At 43.1% G+C, this 20,512-nt stretch overlaps 1 protein-coding gene across 1 annotated transcript in view; it reads right to left on the bottom strand.

Annotated features, from left to right (window-relative positions):
* Positions 1–2,164: 2,164 nt before the first annotated feature.
* The window catches only part of acbd3 (acyl-Coenzyme A binding domain containing 3), a 38,820-nt gene continuing 20,472 nt past the window's right edge, over positions 2,165–20,512 (bottom strand). Inside the window, exons 3-7 of the mRNA XM_048597444.1 lie at positions 16,636–16,776; positions 11,993–12,151; positions 10,659–10,833; positions 5,404–5,563; positions 2,165–2,514 (exon numbers count right to left, since the gene is read on the bottom strand). Of these exons, the coding sequence (XP_048453401.1) occupies positions 2,180–2,514; positions 5,404–5,563; positions 10,659–10,833; positions 11,993–12,151; positions 16,636–16,776 (970 nt within the window). The 3' untranslated portion in view covers positions 2,165–2,179. The remainder of the gene's footprint in view (positions 2,515–5,403; positions 5,564–10,658; positions 10,834–11,992; positions 12,152–16,635; positions 16,777–20,512) is intronic.

The raw sequence follows: 20,512 nt of genomic DNA, 5'->3' as shown, positions 1-20,512 counted from the left end.
TTCAAAAGGGCTTAACAATCAATGCAGATTTTTTTAAAAGCGTTGTCGCTGTTGTAGTGTTGTCATGGGAAGGCGATGGCCTAGTGGTATTATCGCTGGACTGTTAATCCAGAGACCCAGATAGTGTTCTGGGGACCCGGGTTCGAATCCCGACATGGCAGATGGTGGAATTTGAATTCAATAAAGTATCTGGAAGTAGGAGTCTAGTGATGACCATAAATCCATTGTCGATAAAACCCATCTGGTTCACTGATGTTCTTTAGGGAAGGAAACTGCCATCCTTACCTGGTATGGCCGACATGTAACTCCAGACCCACAGCAATGTGGCTGACTCTTAACTGCCCTCTGGGCAATAAAAGCTGCCTAGCCAGCGACACCCTCATACCATTAGTGAATAAAATAAAAAATGTTGGAAACCTGGCCATTATTTTGTGCACTGCCAGCTCCCACTGTGATAATCACCTGATTATCCGTTTTTTAGGAGTTGGTTGAGGCATAAATATTGGCCAGGACTCTGGAATAACTCCCCTTTCTCCTTCAAAGGAGTGCCAGCAGATATTTTAATTTCACTGAGGGGACAGAAAAGCTCTCGGTTTAATATCTCACCTGAAAGTACTGCACTGGAGTGCCAGCCTACATGGCAAGCTCAATTTTCTGGAATGTAACTTGAACCCATGGCTTCTGACTTTGGGATAGAATAGCTCAACGATTCTAACTAGAATAGCAATGCAGAAACCTGGATTAATAATCTTCAGTCTAGTTGAAAAGCCAACACAGCGGCTGGACAATTTATGTCCAGCAATAAATGCTGGAATGCTGGCTTTGACAGTGACACTCCTATCTCATGAAGGAATAAGAAAGAATGCCAAGAGTGGTACCCACTGAGCTACTGCTGCTATGTAACCAGGAGTAGCGAATGAACTTCCATACAGTAGGAAGAATGTATGCAAATACAGCCTGCGAGGAAATTTCTAACAAGTACTGAACTTAAAGTCAGGGAAAAGATTAGCTTCAATATAATATAGTTCAGAGCTCTATTCATTGTTCCCAGTTACTGGCTCATATTGGGATAAGACACTCTGCAGTACTATTCTCCAAGTGAGTATGAATGATAGGTGCAGGAGCATTCAGATCAGGTCTCTGAATTATTTTTGTCTGGCATTTGTCTGCAGTGTCTAATATTTTTCTACACTGAGCACTTAGTATTCCAAGCCTGTCATTCACAGGCCCAGGCAGTATATACAAAGTACGAGTTGCAACTAAACCACTGATAGTCACTCCAGGTCTGTTGATTTTTGATTCAGGAGTCACAAAGTCACTGCTGAAACTCCTATGCACTGTTAGGAGTGTAACACGCTAGCAAGGATGGCGCATCTGGGGTGGGATGTTAAATCGAGGCACCATCTACTTGTAGAGACAACCACAGAAGATCAAGCCGGACCATTCAAATGGGACCAGTCTTCATGTCTAGCTGACCTTGATCTTACAGCCCACAGTGTAGGAGGACCAACACCTTAGAGAGAGGGATTGTCACGCTACTCCCCCACTCCCATCTGGTCATACAATCACTGCATTTCAAATTATTTCTCCCTGTACTATTGGATATTCCTGCCAAGTCTAATATGGAGCTACCTCTCAATGCATTTCGATCTTGGTCCACAAGAGGCAGCTTTCTAATGCAGGTTCAGATGTTTACGGTGAGTTGGATGATGAGTGCAACTACAGATTGATACTTTCCTGCACCATGTCTCCAACACAGCTGGGTTCAGTCAGTTGGCGGGTACAGTGCAGTATCAAACCGAGCTGTGTAAACAAGGCAAGAGTAGCATAAAACCATGTGTGCAGGCAATTTGTACCACAGCTTGTCCAAACAAACTGCATGATGTGACAATTCCCCAGGATGCAGGCAGTTCCCAGGGTGGACCAAACTGGTCAGCCAGACTGGATACTATAATCAGCCTCAATGGCCCTGGGCTGGGAAGGTGGGAGACAAAAGGCAATAGAAAATGGCAGGACCGCTCACTCCCGAGGGGGCTACCCAATGACCCCACTCATCCAATTGTGCCTCATTTGAGCATCGCAACAACTTCAACGTTGGAGTACCTAAAACAAGGAACACAACACAACCTCCCTGCTTGATGAGAGTAACGGAAGAGATAACAAACAGCTAAATATTCCCTCAATTCCTCACCGCATCCCCCCCCACAGCAGAGGCTGTGACTGTAGTACCTTCATCATCATCGTCATCGTCACTGGATTCACTGACATGTACGCTCACTGTGGTATTCGGAGAATCTGTCCATTCGAAGCAGACACCAAAGCCTATGTCATAATTGTCTGTAGCAAATTCCCAGAAGAGATAAGCGCCCTCTTCATGAGTAGGCACCCGCACGGTTACTACCTCTCCCCTGCCCACCGTGATGACAGAGTCTGCGTCTTGCCGAATCTTCTCCTTGAAGTCTTTGATTTGTGGTCGGGTCCACATGGAGGGAGCAGCTATGACCGGAGCTGTGTCTGCAGGAAGACAGAAACAAGAACTGAATTGACAAGGCAAAAAAACCCAATGGAAAACAGGTTAACTGAGACTGGAATCAGATCTCCAGTTATGAGCTTGTGTTCCCCCAGTATTAACTGCTCCAGCTCTGGGCCTAAAGCTCTGGAATTCCTCTTCTCCTGAAGCTCTTCAAAGCCTACTACTCTGACCAAGTTTACTGGTCACTTTTTCCAAAAACTAATTGGTTCAGTGCTAACTATTTGGATCCTTCAGAAGCACATGGTATGTTCTACTACTGTAATGGTGCAAAACAAGTGAAAGTTATTTTGTTACCCTCTACATGTTCTCTCCATTTTAAACATGTATTAACATGTCACTTGCCAGTGTTGAACTGGCGAACTGGCAAACTGCCCATTCCCCCAGCCAACCCATTACCAACCTAGCTGCTGAGTCTGGGGATGGACCAAACCAGGGCAGGATAAAAAAAACAATGGGTTGAAATAATAAGATTCAAATCAGCGTTCCCAAAGAAGCAACTATTGTCTTAGGGACTAGGTTAGCAAGTTTGGTTGCAATGAGGGCTGTCAGACTAAGAACCAGGCAGTGGTTCAAGCAGAGGCCATAACATATTTTGGGCAATCAATGGATAAATATTTAAAATAGACAGCACGGGATAGAGAGAGAAAACAAGGGTCATGCAAAGTACCAAATCAGATACAATGAGCTGCATGCTCTCCTTGTGCTGTTAATCCTCTACAGCAGAACAAAGTTAGAAGCAGTTTGCAATAGAGACAGCGTGACAGGAACCAAGTTCAGTAAGCTCATTTTCATTGGGTGGTAACAAGGCTGTAATTTGAGGGGGGTGCTGGAGGATGTTTGGACATGCAAATACAGACAGTAGTTTGGGAAGGGAGGGTGTTCAATTCCTGTACTCATGGGTCCCACCGTTTTAACCTCAGCCCCCATCGGAGGTACAATTACTCTCAGGTTAAACTGTCCGTCAGTTGTCTGTCTCTCTCTCTTTCTTTCTAATGAGGGGGCAGCCTATGGCCCCATGGCGACTTCCATTTCCAAGTCACTCCCCCTACTCTACCTCAACTTTGCTGGCCTTTTATAGGCTGCCTGGAAGTTTTGCTTCAGCTGTGTTCTACACTCCCTTCTCCCAACTATCAAATTCCTTTGTGCAACTTCTACTCAAAGACATCTTTCTTTGTATACAAAGGGCTACACAAACAAGTTGCTATAGCTATTCATTCTCAGATGTACTAATTAGATTATATCTGAAACGGTTATATAATCATTGCAAAAGGCGGCTTTAAATTGAGATCCAGTTGTTAATTGAATCAGATTACAGAGGATTGGAATGAAAATATTTCTGTGATGTTCTACATGACCCTGTATGATTTCAGGGACAAACACCTCCAAACCAAGATGAGGCAAATAACCATTTCAGGCCCAGTAACATCGAAAAGCAAACGTTCAGGATTTCCACTGAGTACATCTGATGCCAATACTTTGTAAGCTGCATGCACAACGTTAAATGCATCATGTAGGTTAGCCCTGTGTGCATGAGAGTACTGGCAATTCAAATAAACAGGCTGTGCAAATAGAAACTGCTGGTTAGTACTTTACCTTTCTGCACTTAGCAACTCTTGATGTTCTAAATCTAAACATGTGTGAGTAAAGAACAAATCTCAGGCTGTGCATTTAGGAACAGGAGTAGGCCATTAACCACTCAAGCCTGTTCTACCATTCAATGATATCATGGCTGATCTGTGACCTAACTTCCTGTACCTGCCTTTGGCCACATCTTTTCATACCTTAACAAAAATGCATCTGTTTTAAAACTAACATCTAATCCAGCATCCACTGCTATCTGCAGAACAGAGTTCCAAACATCTACCACCCTTTCTAACATCTTGCCTGAATGCTCTGGTCCTAATTCTCAGATTGTGCCCCCTAATTCTCCAATCCCCAGCCTGTAGAAATAATTTGTCCACCCTTCCTTGTTAATATCCTGAAGATGTTAATCAGATCATGTGCAGAACCAGAAAACACCATTCCACCTTGTTCATGTCGCGGCAGTTGTCTGATGCATTTCTCCTCATGACAATTTCACCTGGTGCTGGCAAACCATTTAGGACTGAGGGGAGGAAGAAGCTCAGAGACCATAAGACATAAGAGCAGAAACAGGCCATTCAGCTGGTGAAGTCTGCTCTAACATTCAATCAGGTCACGGCTGATCTGATAATCTTCAACTCGACTTTCCTGCCCTTTCCCCATAATCTTTAATTCCCTAACTGATTAAAAATCTGTCTACCTCCGCCTTGAATACACTTAACAACCTAACTCAGGCAGCCCTCTGCAGTGAAGGATTCCACAGATCTACTACTGTCTGAGAGAAGAAATTCCTCATCTGTCTTCAATGGACAACCACCCCATTATGGGGTGGTGAATCTTTGGAATATTAGTCCGGGCCTCGGGGGTCATTAGTCCAGCAACATCACGACCCCCTTTGCCACTGGCCACCAGATTGTCACAGATTACCATCTTCTCCAATGAGACTTTTTTTTTAAGCTGTTTTAGCCAATGTAATGCTTTTACTTCCTAACCTTTTTAGCAGCCTTTACCTGCATGTTCAAAGTCAACATTCTTGTTTCTGGAATGAGGCCTTCAATGTTACATAATACATAAATTGGAACTTGGCAAATATCACAGCAGCACTGCTTTTTTTTTAAAAAAAAAAGTCCCCATTCTAGTCCTCCTCTACACAATATCACAAGCTTATTTTTAAAGTCCAGATGTCCAGACATTGGCTGAAAGGGCTGAAGGAGAGAGAAATGTAGGTCACTGGATTTGGACAACTTCTAGTTCTTCTAGAACAGAACAGAGGTTGGTTAATCCATTACCTTTTGGTCCATTTTCCAACACTTCTTCTGAAGATTCTGGCTCTGGCTCTTTTTCTGAAAGGTCTGAATGTGTAGTTGTCTGTCCATTCACTGTCGGTACCTCTCCTACCCCAATGTGGGTTGATGATACTATTGGCTCCTGCTGTTTCTGTAGTGTTGCCTGCAGGGACCAGGGAAACCCAAACACAACATAAGTTTAGGTACAAATAGCAGGCTCACTAAGACACTGTTTATGTCGTCTTCTCCTTTCTCTCCCTTGAGAAAAATGTGCTTTTTGGTCAAAGACAGGATCAAATGGAGATAATGGTCAAGGAGAATTTAGACAGGTGTCCAGCAGAAGTTAACGGATGGCACTTTTTTTCAAGTCACTCATGGGACGTGGTTGCTGATGGCTGGAGCAGTGTGTATTGCCTGTCTCTAGTTGTCCTTGAGAAGGTGGTGGTGAGCTGCCAATTTGAACCACTGCATCCATGTGCTGTACGTAGACCCACAATACCCTTACGGAAGGAATTCCAGGATTTTAACTGACCGACAGTGAAGGAATGGCGATATATTTCCAAGTCAGGATGGTGAGTGGCTTGGAGGGGAGCTTGCAAGTGATAGTGCTCCCATGTATCTGCTGCCCATGTCCTTCTAAATAGAAGTAGTTTAGGTTTGGAAAGGGCTGCCAAAGATTCTTTGTTGAGTTTCTGTAGTGCATCTTGTAGATAGTAGACACTGCTGCCACGGAGCATTGGTGATGGAGGTAGTGGATGTTTGTGGAATAAACAAAATAAGTTGAGGATGACCAAAGTAATGGACAAGGGTAGATGACACCTTGCATACCTGACATCTGGTTATTGGCCAGATAGGGTCGAACAAACAATTGATGTAGGCTAAAGTACCAGCTCCAGGTAACAAGGAGATTAACAGATAGAATGAAAAAACATGACTTATCTGAACAATGTCATTTTTAAACTGTTGCTTCTTAAACCATAATACTCAACCTACTTGAAAACCATCTTCAAGCCCAATTCCCTTCATTTTTGGTGGTGGTGGTGGTGGTGGTGGGGGGACGGAGCTCCCAAACCTTAATCTTACTACAGACAGACATGGACTCAATGGGCTGAACATTATGATTATAGAATCCAATACAGCCAATCTGAATTGCTGAGATTGAAAAGAGATTGGTAAAGACAAATGTAGGTCCCCTACAGACAGAAACGGGGGCATGTATAATAGTGGATAAAGAAATGGCTGAGGAACAGAATACATACTTTGGTTCTGTCTTCACAAAAGAGGACATAAATCAGATACCAGAACTGTTGGAGGAGGCAAGATTTAGTGAGTGGGAAGAGCTGAGGGAGACCAATATTAGTAGATAAATGGTGCTGGGAAAATTGTTGGGATTGAAGGCTGATAACTCCCCAGGGCCTGATAATCTACATCCCAGAGTACTTAAGGAAGTAGTTCTAGAAATACTGGATGCATTGGTGGTCATCTTCCAGGATTCTACAGAGTCTGGAACAGACCAAGCAGATTGGTGGGTGGCTAATGTCACTCCAATATTCAAAATGGGAGGAAGAGAGAAAACAGCGATTTATAGACTGGGGAGGGTTCTGAGGAAGGGTCACTGGACCCAAAACGTTAACTCTGATTTTTTTTCTTCACAGATGCTGCCAGACTTGCTGAGCTTTTCCAGCAACTTTGTTTTTGTTCATTATAGACCGGTAAGCCTAACATCAGTAGTGGGGAAAATTCTCAAATCCATTGTCAAGGATTTTATAGCAGAGCATTTAGAAAGCAGTGGCAGGATCAGACAGAGTCAGCATTGATTTATGAAGGGGAAATCATGCTTGACAAATCTGTTGGAATTCTATGAAAATGTAACCAATAGAGTTGACAAGCGGGAGCCAGTCAATATAGTGTATTTGGACTTTTAGAAAGCCTTTGACAAAGTCCCACATAAGAGATTAATGTGCAAGATTAAAGCGCATGGGATTGGGGTGAAGTCTAATGAAATGGATAGGAGATAACAAGGTGTAGAGCTGGATGAACACAGCAGGCCAAGCAGCATCAGAGGAGCAGGAAAGCTGACCTTTCGGGCCTAGACCCTTCTTCAGAAATGGGGGAGGGGAAGGGGGTTCTGAAATAAATAGGGTATACTGTATCCGCTGTTCCCGTTGTGGCCTCCTCTACATCGGGGAAACCAAGCGGAGGCTTGGGGACCGCTTTGCGGAACACCTACGCTCGGTTCGCACTAAACAACTGCGCCTCCCAGTCGCGAACCATTTCAATTCCCCCTCCCATTCCGCAGATGACATGTCCATCCTGGGCCTCCTGCAGTGCCACAACGATGCCACCTGAATGTTGCAGGAACAGCAACTCATATTTCGCTTGGGAACCCTGCAGCCCAATGGTATCAATGTGGACTTCACAAGCTTCAAAATCTCCCCTCCCCCTACCGCATCCCAAAACCAGCCCAGCTTGTCCCCACCTCCCTAACATGTCCCTCCTCCCACCTATCCCCTCCTTCCACCTCAAGCCCCACTCCCATCTCCTACCCACTAGCCTCATCCCACCCCCTTGACCTGTCCGTCCTCCCTGGACTGACCTACCCCTCCCTAACTCCCCACCTACACTCACCTTTACTGGCTCCATCCCCGCCTCTTTGACCTGTCTGTCTCCTCTCCACCTATCTTCTCCTTTATCCATCTTTTATCCACCTCCCCCTCTCTCCCTATTTATTTCAGAACCTCCTTCCCCTCCCCCATTTCTGAAGGAGGGTCTAGGCCCGAAACGTCAGCTTTCCTGCTCCTCTGATGCTGCTTGGCCTGCTGTGTTCATCCAGCTCTACACTTTGTTATCTCAGATTCTCCAGCATCTGCAGTTCCTACTATCTCTGAAATGAATACGAAACTGGTTGGCAGAGAGTCAACAAAGAGTAGGAATTAATGGGTCCTTTTCAAATTGGCAGGCAGTGACGAGTGGGGTGCCACAGGGATCGGTGTTGGGACCTCAGCTATTCACAATATATATTAATGATTTGGATGAGGGATCAAAACGTAACATCTCAAAGTTTGCAGATGATACCAAGTTGGGTGGGAGGGTGAACTGTGACGAGGATGCAGAGATCCTTCAGCATGATCTTGACAGATTGGAATAGTGGGCGAATCAATGGCAGATGTGGTATAATTTGGAAAAATGTGAAGTTATTCACTTCAGAAGCAATAACAAGGCAGCAGATTACTACCTGAATGGCCGTAAGTTGGGAGAGGGGAGTGTGCAGTGGGACCTGGTTGTCCTTGTGCACCAGTCGCTGAAGGTAAGCATGCAGGTGCAGCGGGCGGTAAAGAAGGCAAATGGTATGGTGGCCTTCATTGCGAGAGGTTTCGAGTACAGGAGCAGGGATGCGTTGTTGCAGTTGTACAGGGCCTTGGTGAGACCACATCCGGAATATTGTGCGCAGTTTTGGTCTCCTTTTCTGAGGAAGGATGCTCTTGCTCTAGAGGGAGTGCAGCAAAGGTTTACCAGGCTGATTCCGGGAATGGCGGGACTGACGTATGAGGAGAGATTGACTAGGTTGGAATTGTTTTCGCTGGACTTCAGATGAATAAGGGCGGGGGGGATCTCGGAGACTTATAAAATTCTGAAAGGACTAGACAGGGTAGATGCAGGGAGGGTGTTCCCAATGGTGGGTGTGTCCAGAACCAGGAGTCACAGTATTAGGATTCGGGGTAGATAATTTAGGACTGAGATGAGGAGACATTTCTTCACAAAAAGAGTGGTGAGCCTGTGGAATTCATTACCACAGGAAGTAGCTCATGCCAAAACACTGAATGTATTCAAGCGGTGATTAGATATAACACTTGTGGGTGAATGGGATCAATGTTTATGGAGAGAAAGCAGGATTAGGCTATTGATTTGGACGATCAACCATCATTACGAAGAATGGCAGAGCAGGCTCGAAGGGCTGAATGGCCTCCTCCTGCTCCTATCTTCTATGTTTCTATGTGCAACATGCATATAGGTATGGCAGTAATCTGGGCTTTGGAGATTGTTCAAGAGCAGGAATGTTGCTTGGCCTTCCCCCTCCTATTCTAAGGCACTGAGCCTAAATATCGTGGCCTAGCTGAGACAAAGAACTTGAATGCAGACTGGACAGCAACAGTAGTTTATATGGTTCAATTGTTGAGTCCTCATCTGCTGGAAATCAGCATGCCAAAGCCAATTTTCTTATTCAATTGACTGGGGTGGGTAATGGATCAGCACTTTTCCCACCACCCTCCATTTTCTCAAGACCAGACAATCCCTTGCCAATCCAATGAGCCAATGTCAGTGAATATTAGAAATGAATAAAAAAACTTTCACAAGCTGCATATGCCACACTAGGACCTCAGGTGGGACAAGAATGCTTGGGAAAGAATCATAACACTCAAGAAGTCTCTACACACCCAAACATACTTATGTACATGAAACCACATCCCAAATCCTCCCTCTCCAGGAGCTCATCCAACTGAAACATGCACGTTCCTTTTTATAAAAAAAAAACTCTTCCCAAGTAACAACGCACAATTTTAGCTCAACTTTCCTTTGCACAGGGTTACTCCAGATGGAGCGATTTAATGTAAAAGCATTTAATAAGGGAAGTTTTGATAAAAGTATACAAGATTATGTCTGGTTTAGATAAGGGAGACCAGAAAAGAATTTGATGGGAGCAGAACCAGGGAATGCAGAATTCAAGCTTTAACAAGAGATGGAAGGGGTACATGCAATCAGTAGCAATGACCTGGAATACATTGCCTGCTGCGATGATGGAAGCAGAGACCATCAATAATTTCAAAAGGAAACTCGGTGGACATGCAAAGGAAATAAACTTGCAGAGCAATGCAAACAGAGCAGGGTGAACTGGAATGGATTAGGCAGACAGAATGCACCAGATGGGCCAAAAGGCCTCCTCCTCTGATGCGATGTCTCGACAACTGTGTTAATTTCGGTACCGTCTGGGCCAGGAATTTTGACTTTACTCCCTTAAATTTAACTTGGTCAAAAAAATTAAATCAGTCAGTCGGCAACAGCAGAGTTACAAAGTCAGTCTGCGATGCTTGCAGTACATTCTACACAATTATTAAAAGTCTACTAACTCTGGAGCATTCTGAATTCATGCAGCAGGCAACAGGTAGAGGATAGCCACTGAGCTTGAATTGAAGGAACAATAGCCTCATTCACAGACATCTGATCCCGTTGACTGCCCACAGGTATTGTCCATCCCTTACCTGCTGCTGTGCTAGCTGTACCTGATACAGCTGCTGCATGTACTGTTGATAATGTTGCTCTTGAAGCTGACGAATCAGGAGTTGCTGCTGCTCAAAGTTGCCAGGGTACTGCTGGGCTGCATACTGCTGGAACTGCACTGCAGTTTGTGCGTTTAAGGCAGCCATGATCTGTTGCCTGAAATCAAAAGGTTCAGAGAGAAAAATTTCAGGTTTACAGTCCCTCACATTTATACAAGATGCTTACATTTCAGAAGCTCTCCTTGCTCCTCCTGCCAACAGCCTGTCAGGTTAACTGCTCCATTCAAAACTACACAGTCCGAATCCCAGGTTCAAGAATGGCCTCCCAGGGGTCACAGTTGGAAGCTTAGAACTGGGAGCCTTCCCAATTTTAGCCAGGCAGCTACAAGGGAGCCTCTGATATTGGTGTCTGCACCGCCAGAAAAAGTTCCTACGGCAACCCTCTATCCGAATGGAAGGTGCTGCATAGTGAACGACAACCTAACATTAAGGTTGAGTACATGAAGAATGGTCATTTTGGAGACATGCAAGGACAATGATACCTGCAGTACTGGAAATCAATCACCTGCTAGCATCATCAGACAGAGCAATTTATTGTGAAATTTTATCCTGGTGCTCCTCACGAACAATACTTGGAAGACGGAAGGTAAATCAAGCAAAAACACCTTTGGGACAACAGGTATTCATTTCCATAATACACCAACACAGACTTGATGACTGCCTGTTGGGATCAGGAGGTAAGAATGATAGATATTCACATCTATTAATGCCTTAAAACATGGCTAACTGTTCAGAACAGTAAACAATCAGTTCGGTTTTGAACTTGGACAGCATACATTGCCATCATTCTGTGATAGCAATCTTCCTCAAACAGCAACAAGTTAGCCACTTGACCCTTTTTGCTCTGGTGGTAGCTGTGGAAAGCTGTCAGTCAAGATATCAGGAGAGGTTCCGGCTTTTATTCAAACAATGCGATTCAGAAAATGGCTTCATTGATTTAACGTGCTTCAGTTTCGTGTTCATTCTAAGGCAAAGCTCTCCTTTTATATACTTGCATTAGTGTCAATCTAATCACAAGAAGAATGCAAGAATTAGGAACACAATCAGCCTATACAATCCTTAAGGCTGCAATAAAGATGCAATAAAATCATGATAGATTGCCAACTTTAATGGACCTTTAATGTGTCTAAAAGTATAACCTCATTACCCAGAGTCAGAGCTACTAACAGAGCCCAGTTGTGATTACTAAGCAATAGCTTTTTAATAATACAATGGTATACAAAGTACATTAAAACTGCTGACTGTTAACAACTCACTTTTGTTGTTCCATTCGAAGCCGTTCTTCCTCCAACCTCCTTCTCTCCTCCTCTTCCCGCCTCCTTTTCTCTTCCTCCTCTCGTCGCCTTCTCTCTTCCTCCTGCCGCAAACGTTCTCGTTCTTCTTCTTCCCTTTGTCGCCTCTCCTCCTCTTCTCTCCTGCATCCATAGAACAAAATGGAATATTCTGCAAAACAAAGTGGCCTTGGCACAATAGATGCATGTGCGTATTCAGTAATGCACACCAACATGAACAGACGTGGGCACCGCTTGATCAGATTTCAGATTAAAACTAAAATTAATGCAGCATTTACATTCCTTCAACTTTAAACAGAGTGAACAGCAGGGCTACGGCATTAAACCATGGGCAACTGGTGATGCAATTTGAAAGTTTACCGCTCAGGGAACTGTTCCTTGACTTACCATACCTGTGTAGACTCCTTGCTGAGGGGTAACCTTATCGACGTTTATAAAATGGCATGGACAGGGTGAATAGATAAGAAATTTTCCTGGGTAGGGGAGTCCAAAACTAGAGGGCAAAGGTTTAAGGTGAGAGGGGCAAGATTTAAAAGAGATTTACGGGGCAAATTTTTCATGCAAAGGGTGGTCCTTGTACGGAAGTTGGTACACTCAACATTTAAAAGGTATATGAATAGAAAGGGTTTAGAGGAATATGGGCCAAACGCTGGCAAACGGGCTAGATTAATTTAGGATATCTGGTCAGCATGGACAAGTAGGACCGAAGGGTCCATTTACATGCTGTACATCTCTGACTCTGTAACTTGCAGACCTTTGTATTTCAGATGCCTTGAAGTCATGCCAAAAATTCTTCAGCCTATTTTGTTAGTTTTTGCAGCTGCCCATTAGATTTTAATGATTTCTCTGCTTGGACCCTTAAAGGTTTTTACTTGTCTATTTTCTAGCTTGTTACCATTTACAATGGGATCTGTGGCCAAGTATAATGTAGGGACTTTGAAGAAATTTTTTCTAACACCACTCTCCACACCTACTAATTATTTTAAATTGATGACCGCTCATCTCAGGCTCTACAGGATGTAGCCATTGTTCATTAGCAGAACCTTGATTAAATTATCTGCATGGCATTGGAAACAGACCAACACTCAATTCATTTTCTCAGCATCTTGGCACTGATGTCAGGGCTGACATTGTTATGCCCACCCCTAATTGCCATGGTGCTACTTCCAAGATCCTGCTGAGCATCAACACATTGCTGTGGGAACGGACGTCACGCACCATGTTAAGGACAACAACTTTCCTTCTCTAAATTACAAGGTTAAACAAGCTGGCTTTTTATGATAATCTCTGGTCACTTTTTACTGACACCATTTAAAAAAAATTCAAGCTTTTCTCCCCCCTTCCACGGAGGGGATGAGAGCTTATTACGAGGAAAATTCACCAGGCCTCAGAATTATCAGTTAATTCACAACATCATTATGCTGTCATACATGTGAAAATCAATTTTCAAAACTACAGTTGTCTAGTTTTTATGAAGAATGGCTATGCCTGGAAATGAGGTGGCAGCAGGTTCAACTGCGACATTCAAGAGAACATTGGATGGTTATTTGGATAATGATAGTGCATCTGGGGAATAAAGGGAAAAGGCACGAGATTGGTACTAGATAATAGAGCTAGTGCAGGCATGATGCACGAAATGGCTTCCTCCTGCACCGTAATAATTCTGATAACTTTGATCCTCATCAGTTATGGAAAGAATAAACTATATTAAACACTTACAGTTTTGTGTTATTCATCACAGGCCATGTATCTACAGATTTGATATAACCCTACTGAATCAAGTGGTGGCATACATTTATTTTGTAATAACCTTCTTCATATTCCCACTGCCAACCCATCAACATTTTAGTTAATTTGATCCCTTTCTCACTGGAATCTGGTCTTTTCTAGTCCAGAAGTATTTGAATCATAGAGCATGGAAATAGATTCTTCAGTCCAACCAGTCCATGCTGACCATAATCCCAAACTAAATTGGTTCTATTTGTCTGTGCTTGGCCCATATTCCTCCAAACATTTCTTATTCATTTACTTATCTACATGTTTTTTAAAATGTTCACCACTTCCTCTGCAAGTTCATTCCACACATGAACCACTAAAAAAAAAAAAAATGCCCCTCATACCTTTAAACGTTTCTCCTTTCACCTTAAAAATATGCCCTCTTGACTTGAAATCTCCCTCTCTTTGGAAAAGACAGCTGCCATTAACCTTATCTGGAGCCCTCATGATTTTATAAACCTCTACAAGGTCACCCCTAAACCTCCTAAGCTCCAGTGAAAAAAATCCCAGCCTATATTTCCTTTTAACAATAGATCTTTCCAGTTATTCATTGGGTGCATGTGATTCTATTTTCCAATCATTGTCAGTTATTTGTCCCATTTAGTTTACTCAATTTAAAATGTGACTTGCTTCCTTTTCTTCTTAGATCAAGAATGTATGGATTCAGGAAATAGATTGGATGAGTGACAAATGATTGCGCATTCATCTGCAAACAATTTATATATTTCATTATTACCATGCTGTTCTTGCATATTCTCACATATCGTACATACCTGCTGCTAATGACAATGCTCCAAATGGTTGGAATGATATGCATTTTCTAATATGCTAAATAATGATGAGTCTGCAGAGCTCCTCCTGTATCTGATTTCCACTGTTTGGCAGCCACTAATATTGAAAATTACTTTTATTCCATCGTAAATCCATCAGGGCTCATTTTAATGAAATCCCCAGGATATCTTCCACAAAAAGCAAGTTGTCTTTAACGTTAGTAATCGTGATTTTTTTTAACCGGACAATTATTTTCTCTATATCTCACCATTTTCCATTCCCATTAGCATTCCTAACCGCAACCCTATCATATTTCCAGCAGCAATATTAAGTTTCCCAGTTTTGCACAAACTTAAAAACACTGTTGTGGCAACCAATCATTTCTTGGGATACAGGTTTGCTGGTAAAGGTCAGCATTCATTGCCCATCCTTGTATGCTCTTAATAGGGGTGCTGGTGAGCTGCCTTTTTGAACTGAAGTCCTTGAGCTGACAGCGCTTCCACAGTGCTATTCAAGGATTTTTACAACAGAAATAGGGAGTTTTGCTCATAATTCTCCTTGGTTTCCAGTTTGTTTTGATTTTTTTTTGAAAAAAGACTTTACCTACATGACACGGAGAAAGCAACCAGAGTAATCCTGCAAAATAGTTAGGCAGATAATTGGAAAACTACCACATCAAAACGTTGTGATCAAGAAAGGAGAGTCGTGGCAAGAAGGCAATATGAGAAATCAAACATTTGCATTTGGCAGATTTAAGCTGGCAACAAAAATTTTGGAAATCAATACTGTAGTGCCTTCCACAGACCTTAGACGCCCAACAACACGTGAGAGTCTCACACTTTTCAAAGCATAGACACTTTTGTATTATAGGGACCTGGTTGTTCGTGTTCACAAGTCACTTAAAGTCAACATTCAGTTGCAGCAAGTAATAAGCAAGGTAAGTGGTATCCAGGCCTTTATTGCTATATCTTTCCTTGGATATGGTAAGTACAAGTTCAAACTTAGCAAGAGCTGCTAAATGTAAAGATAGAGAAGGTCAAGTAAGTGTGGGACCCTTGGAAAAATGCAACTGGCGAACAAGGAGATGGTGAATAATTTAAATCAACACTTTTTCATTTGTTTCTATGGTAGAGGCTACAATAAACATCTCATAAGCAAGGTGCTAATGGGAAGAACAATCTTGTAACAGTCTCTACCACAAAGGACAAGCTATTTGATAGACAAATGGGACTGAAGGCAGGTAAGTTGAGAGAGACTAAAAAAATGCACAGCACAGAAGGATCTGGATAATCTTGTGTATGAAACAAAATTATCATGTAGGTGTGCCAAGTTAAGGCAAATGGAATTCTGGCCTTTATTGCAAGGGGGTTGCAGTTTAAAAATAGGGAACTCTTGTTACAACTGTATAGAGCTATGGTGAAGCTGCACCTAGAGTACTGTGTACAGTTTTGGTCCCTACATTTAAGAAAAGATGCACTGGGATGGGGAGAAGCAGGTTAAAAGAGAAACAACTAAGCTGACTCCTTGGATGAAGGGGCTGACTTATCAAGAAAGCCTAAACAGGTTAGGCTTTTATTCATTAGAGTTTAAAAGAGTAAGGGGTGATCTAATTAAAACATACAAGATCCTAAGGGAGGCATATGTTGAGAAGACAATTCCACAAGTAGGGGACAAAGTTATAGAATAATGGGACACTCATTTAAAACTGAGATGCAAAAATTGAGATGGAGGATAGCAAATGTTTGGAAACCTCTAACCCAGAAAGTTATAGAAGCTAGATCACAATGTTTTTAAAGAGGAGGTAGACATTTGAAATATCAAGGATATGATAATCTGACATGAAAGAGGAGTTGAGGCGTGGGGTAGGTCAGTCATGACCTTGTTGAAATCAAAAGTCTATTGACTCCAGTGAGAGTACTACCTCAGAGCAACTACTGACAACACATGATTGAACAGTGCAGATAAATATCCATCCTACATCATTTGACCTACTGTTCTATATAAGCATTATGAGCTCCTTCTTAAATCACTATTCTGAAAAGGCAGGCAACATCTCTTACCTTTTCCTTTCTTGCTCCTCCTTCTCTATTTTATGGGATGTGACATAAGGTTCAAACAGACTGCAGCATTTGTTCAGCAACTGGACATACTCCACCATGGCACTTTCTTTCCTCATGTTGCCCAGGGCAGTCCATTCTCTCCTGATGAGAAACATTAGCATAGTGAGAAAAGACAATACATGCACTCATACAGGGTCCTACCAAACTTTGGGTGTCACAAACTACTTTAAATATAATGGGCTATTTTGAACTGCAATCACTTAAGTAGTCAAGACATTAAAGACCTGTCAGCGATATGGCTGATCATTCAATCTATCTCTCACACTGTTGTTTAAGAAAGAAAGCTACCCAAGTGCAGCCTGATCTGAGCTACTCCATTATTTAACTAGGTTGAGGAAATGGCTTGCAAAGAGAATTAAATCAGTTCTTTAAAGTAGTGGCACAACATTTTTAAGATCCATTCTGTCAACAGAATAGGCATTTAGTTGGATGTCTTCTCTAAAAGACAGTGCCTCTGGTAATAACGTTGGATCAAAGCAAGTCCAAGAAGAAACCTGCACTTAGATTTCATTTCCAGCAAACTGATCATTCTAAAGACTACCTGCTATTACAGCACCAGTTGTTACTGAATTGGATCCAAATGTGTTGGCTTTAATAAGACTTTGTTTCAACACTTCCTGGCATCTGTTGGGGCGGCATCGTGGCTCAGAGGTTAGCACTGCTGCCTCACAGCGCCAGGTTCAATTCCACCCTCGGGTGACTGTGCGGAGTTTGCACAATCTCCCCGTGTCTGCGTGGGTTTCTTCTGGGTGTTCCGGTTTCCTCCCACAGTGCAGGCTAGGTGAATTGGCTGTGCTAAATTGCCCATAGTGTTCATGGGTGTGTAGATTCGGGTATGGGTCTGGGTGGGATACGGAGGGTCGGTGTGGACTTGTTGGGCCGAAGGGTCTGTTTCCACACTGTAGGGATTCTATAAATCCATAAATTCACAGCAGTGAATTTGTGCCATCTTATCCCTGCATGTCTGAAAGTAATGCAGTAAGAATGCTTTCCATGCCACAAAGCAGCTTATGCAGCTCTACTGGATCCCTCAGAAACATCTCTTATTAAACCAACACAGCAACAGTAACGTCTCCTTGAGCCCACTCTGTCCTCCAATTTGGTCAAGCCATATCCATGACAACAAGGTGCAGGGCTGGATGAACACAGCAGGCCAAGCAGCATCATAGGAGCAGAGAGGCTGACGTTTCGGGCCTAGACCCTTCATCAGAAAAGCCATATCCATAGCTCCTTTCTAAACATACAAATTATATTCCATTCAGCCCCTCAAGCTTGCTGTGCCATTCAATAAGATCACGGCTGATCTGTTGGTATTGAGAATTCCACATTCCCATCTAACCCCGATAACCTGTAATTCCCTCGTCTAACAAGAATGATGTATTCATCTCTAATTTTAAGGACCCAGTGCTTGATTTGATTTAGTTTATTATCACATGCACCTAGTTACAGTGAAAAGGTTTTGTTTTGCATGCAGTACAGGCAGATCACAACATACAAAGATCACAGGATGCTAGAACAAAGTTACGGCTGCCAAGGTGCACAAAAAGCAATATTAACATTAGATTTGAAATTTGAGAGGTCCATTTAGAAGTCTAATAACAGGGGGAAGAAGCTGTCTTGAACCTGTTGGTATGTGTGTTTAAGCTTTTGTATCTTCTACCTGAGGGAAGAGGTTGGAAGAGATTGGAAGAGATTATAAGCAGGGTGGGAAGGGTCTTTGATGATGTTGGCAGCCTCTTCCAGGCAGCGATAAGTGTAGATGGAGTCAATGGAAGGTTGGCTTGTGAGATGATCTGGGCTGTGTTCAGAGGTCTGTAGTTTTTACAGTCCTGGGCAGAGCAGTTGTCATACCAAGAGCTGGATGAACACAGCAGGCCAAGCAGCATCAGAGGAGCAGGAAAGCTGACGGTTTGGGTCTAGACCCTTCTTCAGTTGTCATACCAAACCTTGATGCATCCAGATAGAATGCTTTCTGTGGTACATCTCTAAACATTGGTGAGAATCCTTACGGGCATGCAGAATTTCCTTAGCCTCTTGTGGAAGAAGTGGCATTGTTGCGCTTTCTTGACCACCACATTAATGTGGCTGGTCCAGGACAGATTGTTGGTGATAGTCATTCCTAGGAATTTGACGCTCTCGACCATTCCCACCTCAGCACCATTGATGTAGATGTCAACTTACTAGAGAAGGTAATAATCCAGAGATACTAACCTTTAAAGTTTTGGTTTGTAATTTAATGCCAATCCTCAGTCTCAACGCTGAACCTCTTTCCTAGTTTTACCTATATTCCCGGCACCTACCTGGACGACTAAATCCTCCCCCTTCCACTGCAAGTTCCTTTCCATCCCGAGCAGATATCCTCAAACTTGGCACCAGGCAACACAGCTGTCTGGACTCTTTGCTGCAGAGAATGGAGTCAATGCCACCACTAATATTACATGCCTTGTCGCTGCCCCACTTGAATGGCTTTCCTGCCCCATGGTCGGTTTTCTCATCCACCCTGCAGCTCCCACTTTCACTGAAAGAGGAGAGAACCTCAGACCTACCTGACAATCGCAGAGGACGACACGCTCAGTTCCCTTACCCACCTCACTCTGTCACACTCTCCTGTCTCTGACCAAATCAAAAAACCCTCATCTGTGTGTGTGAATACCTCCTGGTACAAAGAATCCACATAATTTTCCACCTCTCTGATGTGTCAGCGTTTGCGGTTCAGCCTCCAGCTCAAACTTTGAACCGAAGCTGTACAAACTTCAAACACTTGCTGTAAACATGTTTGCTCTAGATCACAACAGTACTGAGGAGTTCTCACACTGCAGACACGACAGATCACTTATCCTGCCATCCCTAATGAATTAAATTAGATGATAAGACAACATGTCAGTGAATAATATACGTTTTATCAATTTTCCCACCAATTTATGTGCAATGTAAAATTTTAAGACCTTAACATTTACCACAGACTCAGCAAGTGGCTATCCCCTTTCTCTGTACTACGGTAAGAGCCAATTCCAATCAACTCCAGTAAATCTAGTTTGGCCTCTATCTGCCACAGGGTCATTGTTACCACTGCTCCACTCGGTTCTGCCGACTGCCTGTTTAAGGATCCTTAATGTCACCTCACCCGCTCCTCTATTGATGCTGACCGTCTGTCTCCAGGTCATCACCTCACCCATTCCTCCAGATGATGCTGACTTCCTGTTTCAGATCCTCCTCTCACCTGCTCTTCTAGGTGCTGCTGACTTCCTTGGGGACCTTGTCTTACCTTCACCCTTAACTAAGTATCTACATTGCACTGAGCTGAAAGTTTCAATTTAACCCAGTATCCAGTCCTTTGGAGGAGCAAGTTCCATTTACACTACCAAAGTTCAAGCTTATCAATCATGCCTTACCTCTTGAACCCCCGAGGCTCAGCATATTCATTCCCTCTGCTGCACTGAGGAGTATAAATGCAGGGAAGCATTACAACAGGATTGATCAGGCAGCACCTAGAGCACTGTACACAGTTTGGTCTCCTTACTCGAAGAATATATTGACTATTCACCAGCTGGTTAATGGGATGAAGGGTATGTTTTACGATCAAAGGCTTAGCATGAGAATGAGAGGTGATACTACTAAAACACAAGAATCTGAAGGGGATTACATGTATCGATGTTGAGACAACTAGGGGCATGTTTTAAAAATAACGAGTCCAACATTAAAGGAGATGAGGAGGAATTTTTTCTCAGGGGTCATTAGTGTTTGAACTTTACCTCTAGGCAGCACTGGAGACCAGGTCATTGAATATATTCAAGGCCAAGTTCACTGGATATGATTG

The sequence above is a fragment of the Rhincodon typus genome, chromosome 5 (assembly GCF_021869965.1).
Source record: "Rhincodon typus isolate 14 chromosome 5, sRhiTyp1.1, whole genome shotgun sequence".
In the NCBI taxonomy this organism is placed as follows: domain Eukaryota; kingdom Metazoa; phylum Chordata; class Chondrichthyes; order Orectolobiformes; family Rhincodontidae; genus Rhincodon; species Rhincodon typus.
Note: the sequence above shows the minus strand (reverse complement) of the source record. Positions and strands in the feature narration are given on the sequence as shown.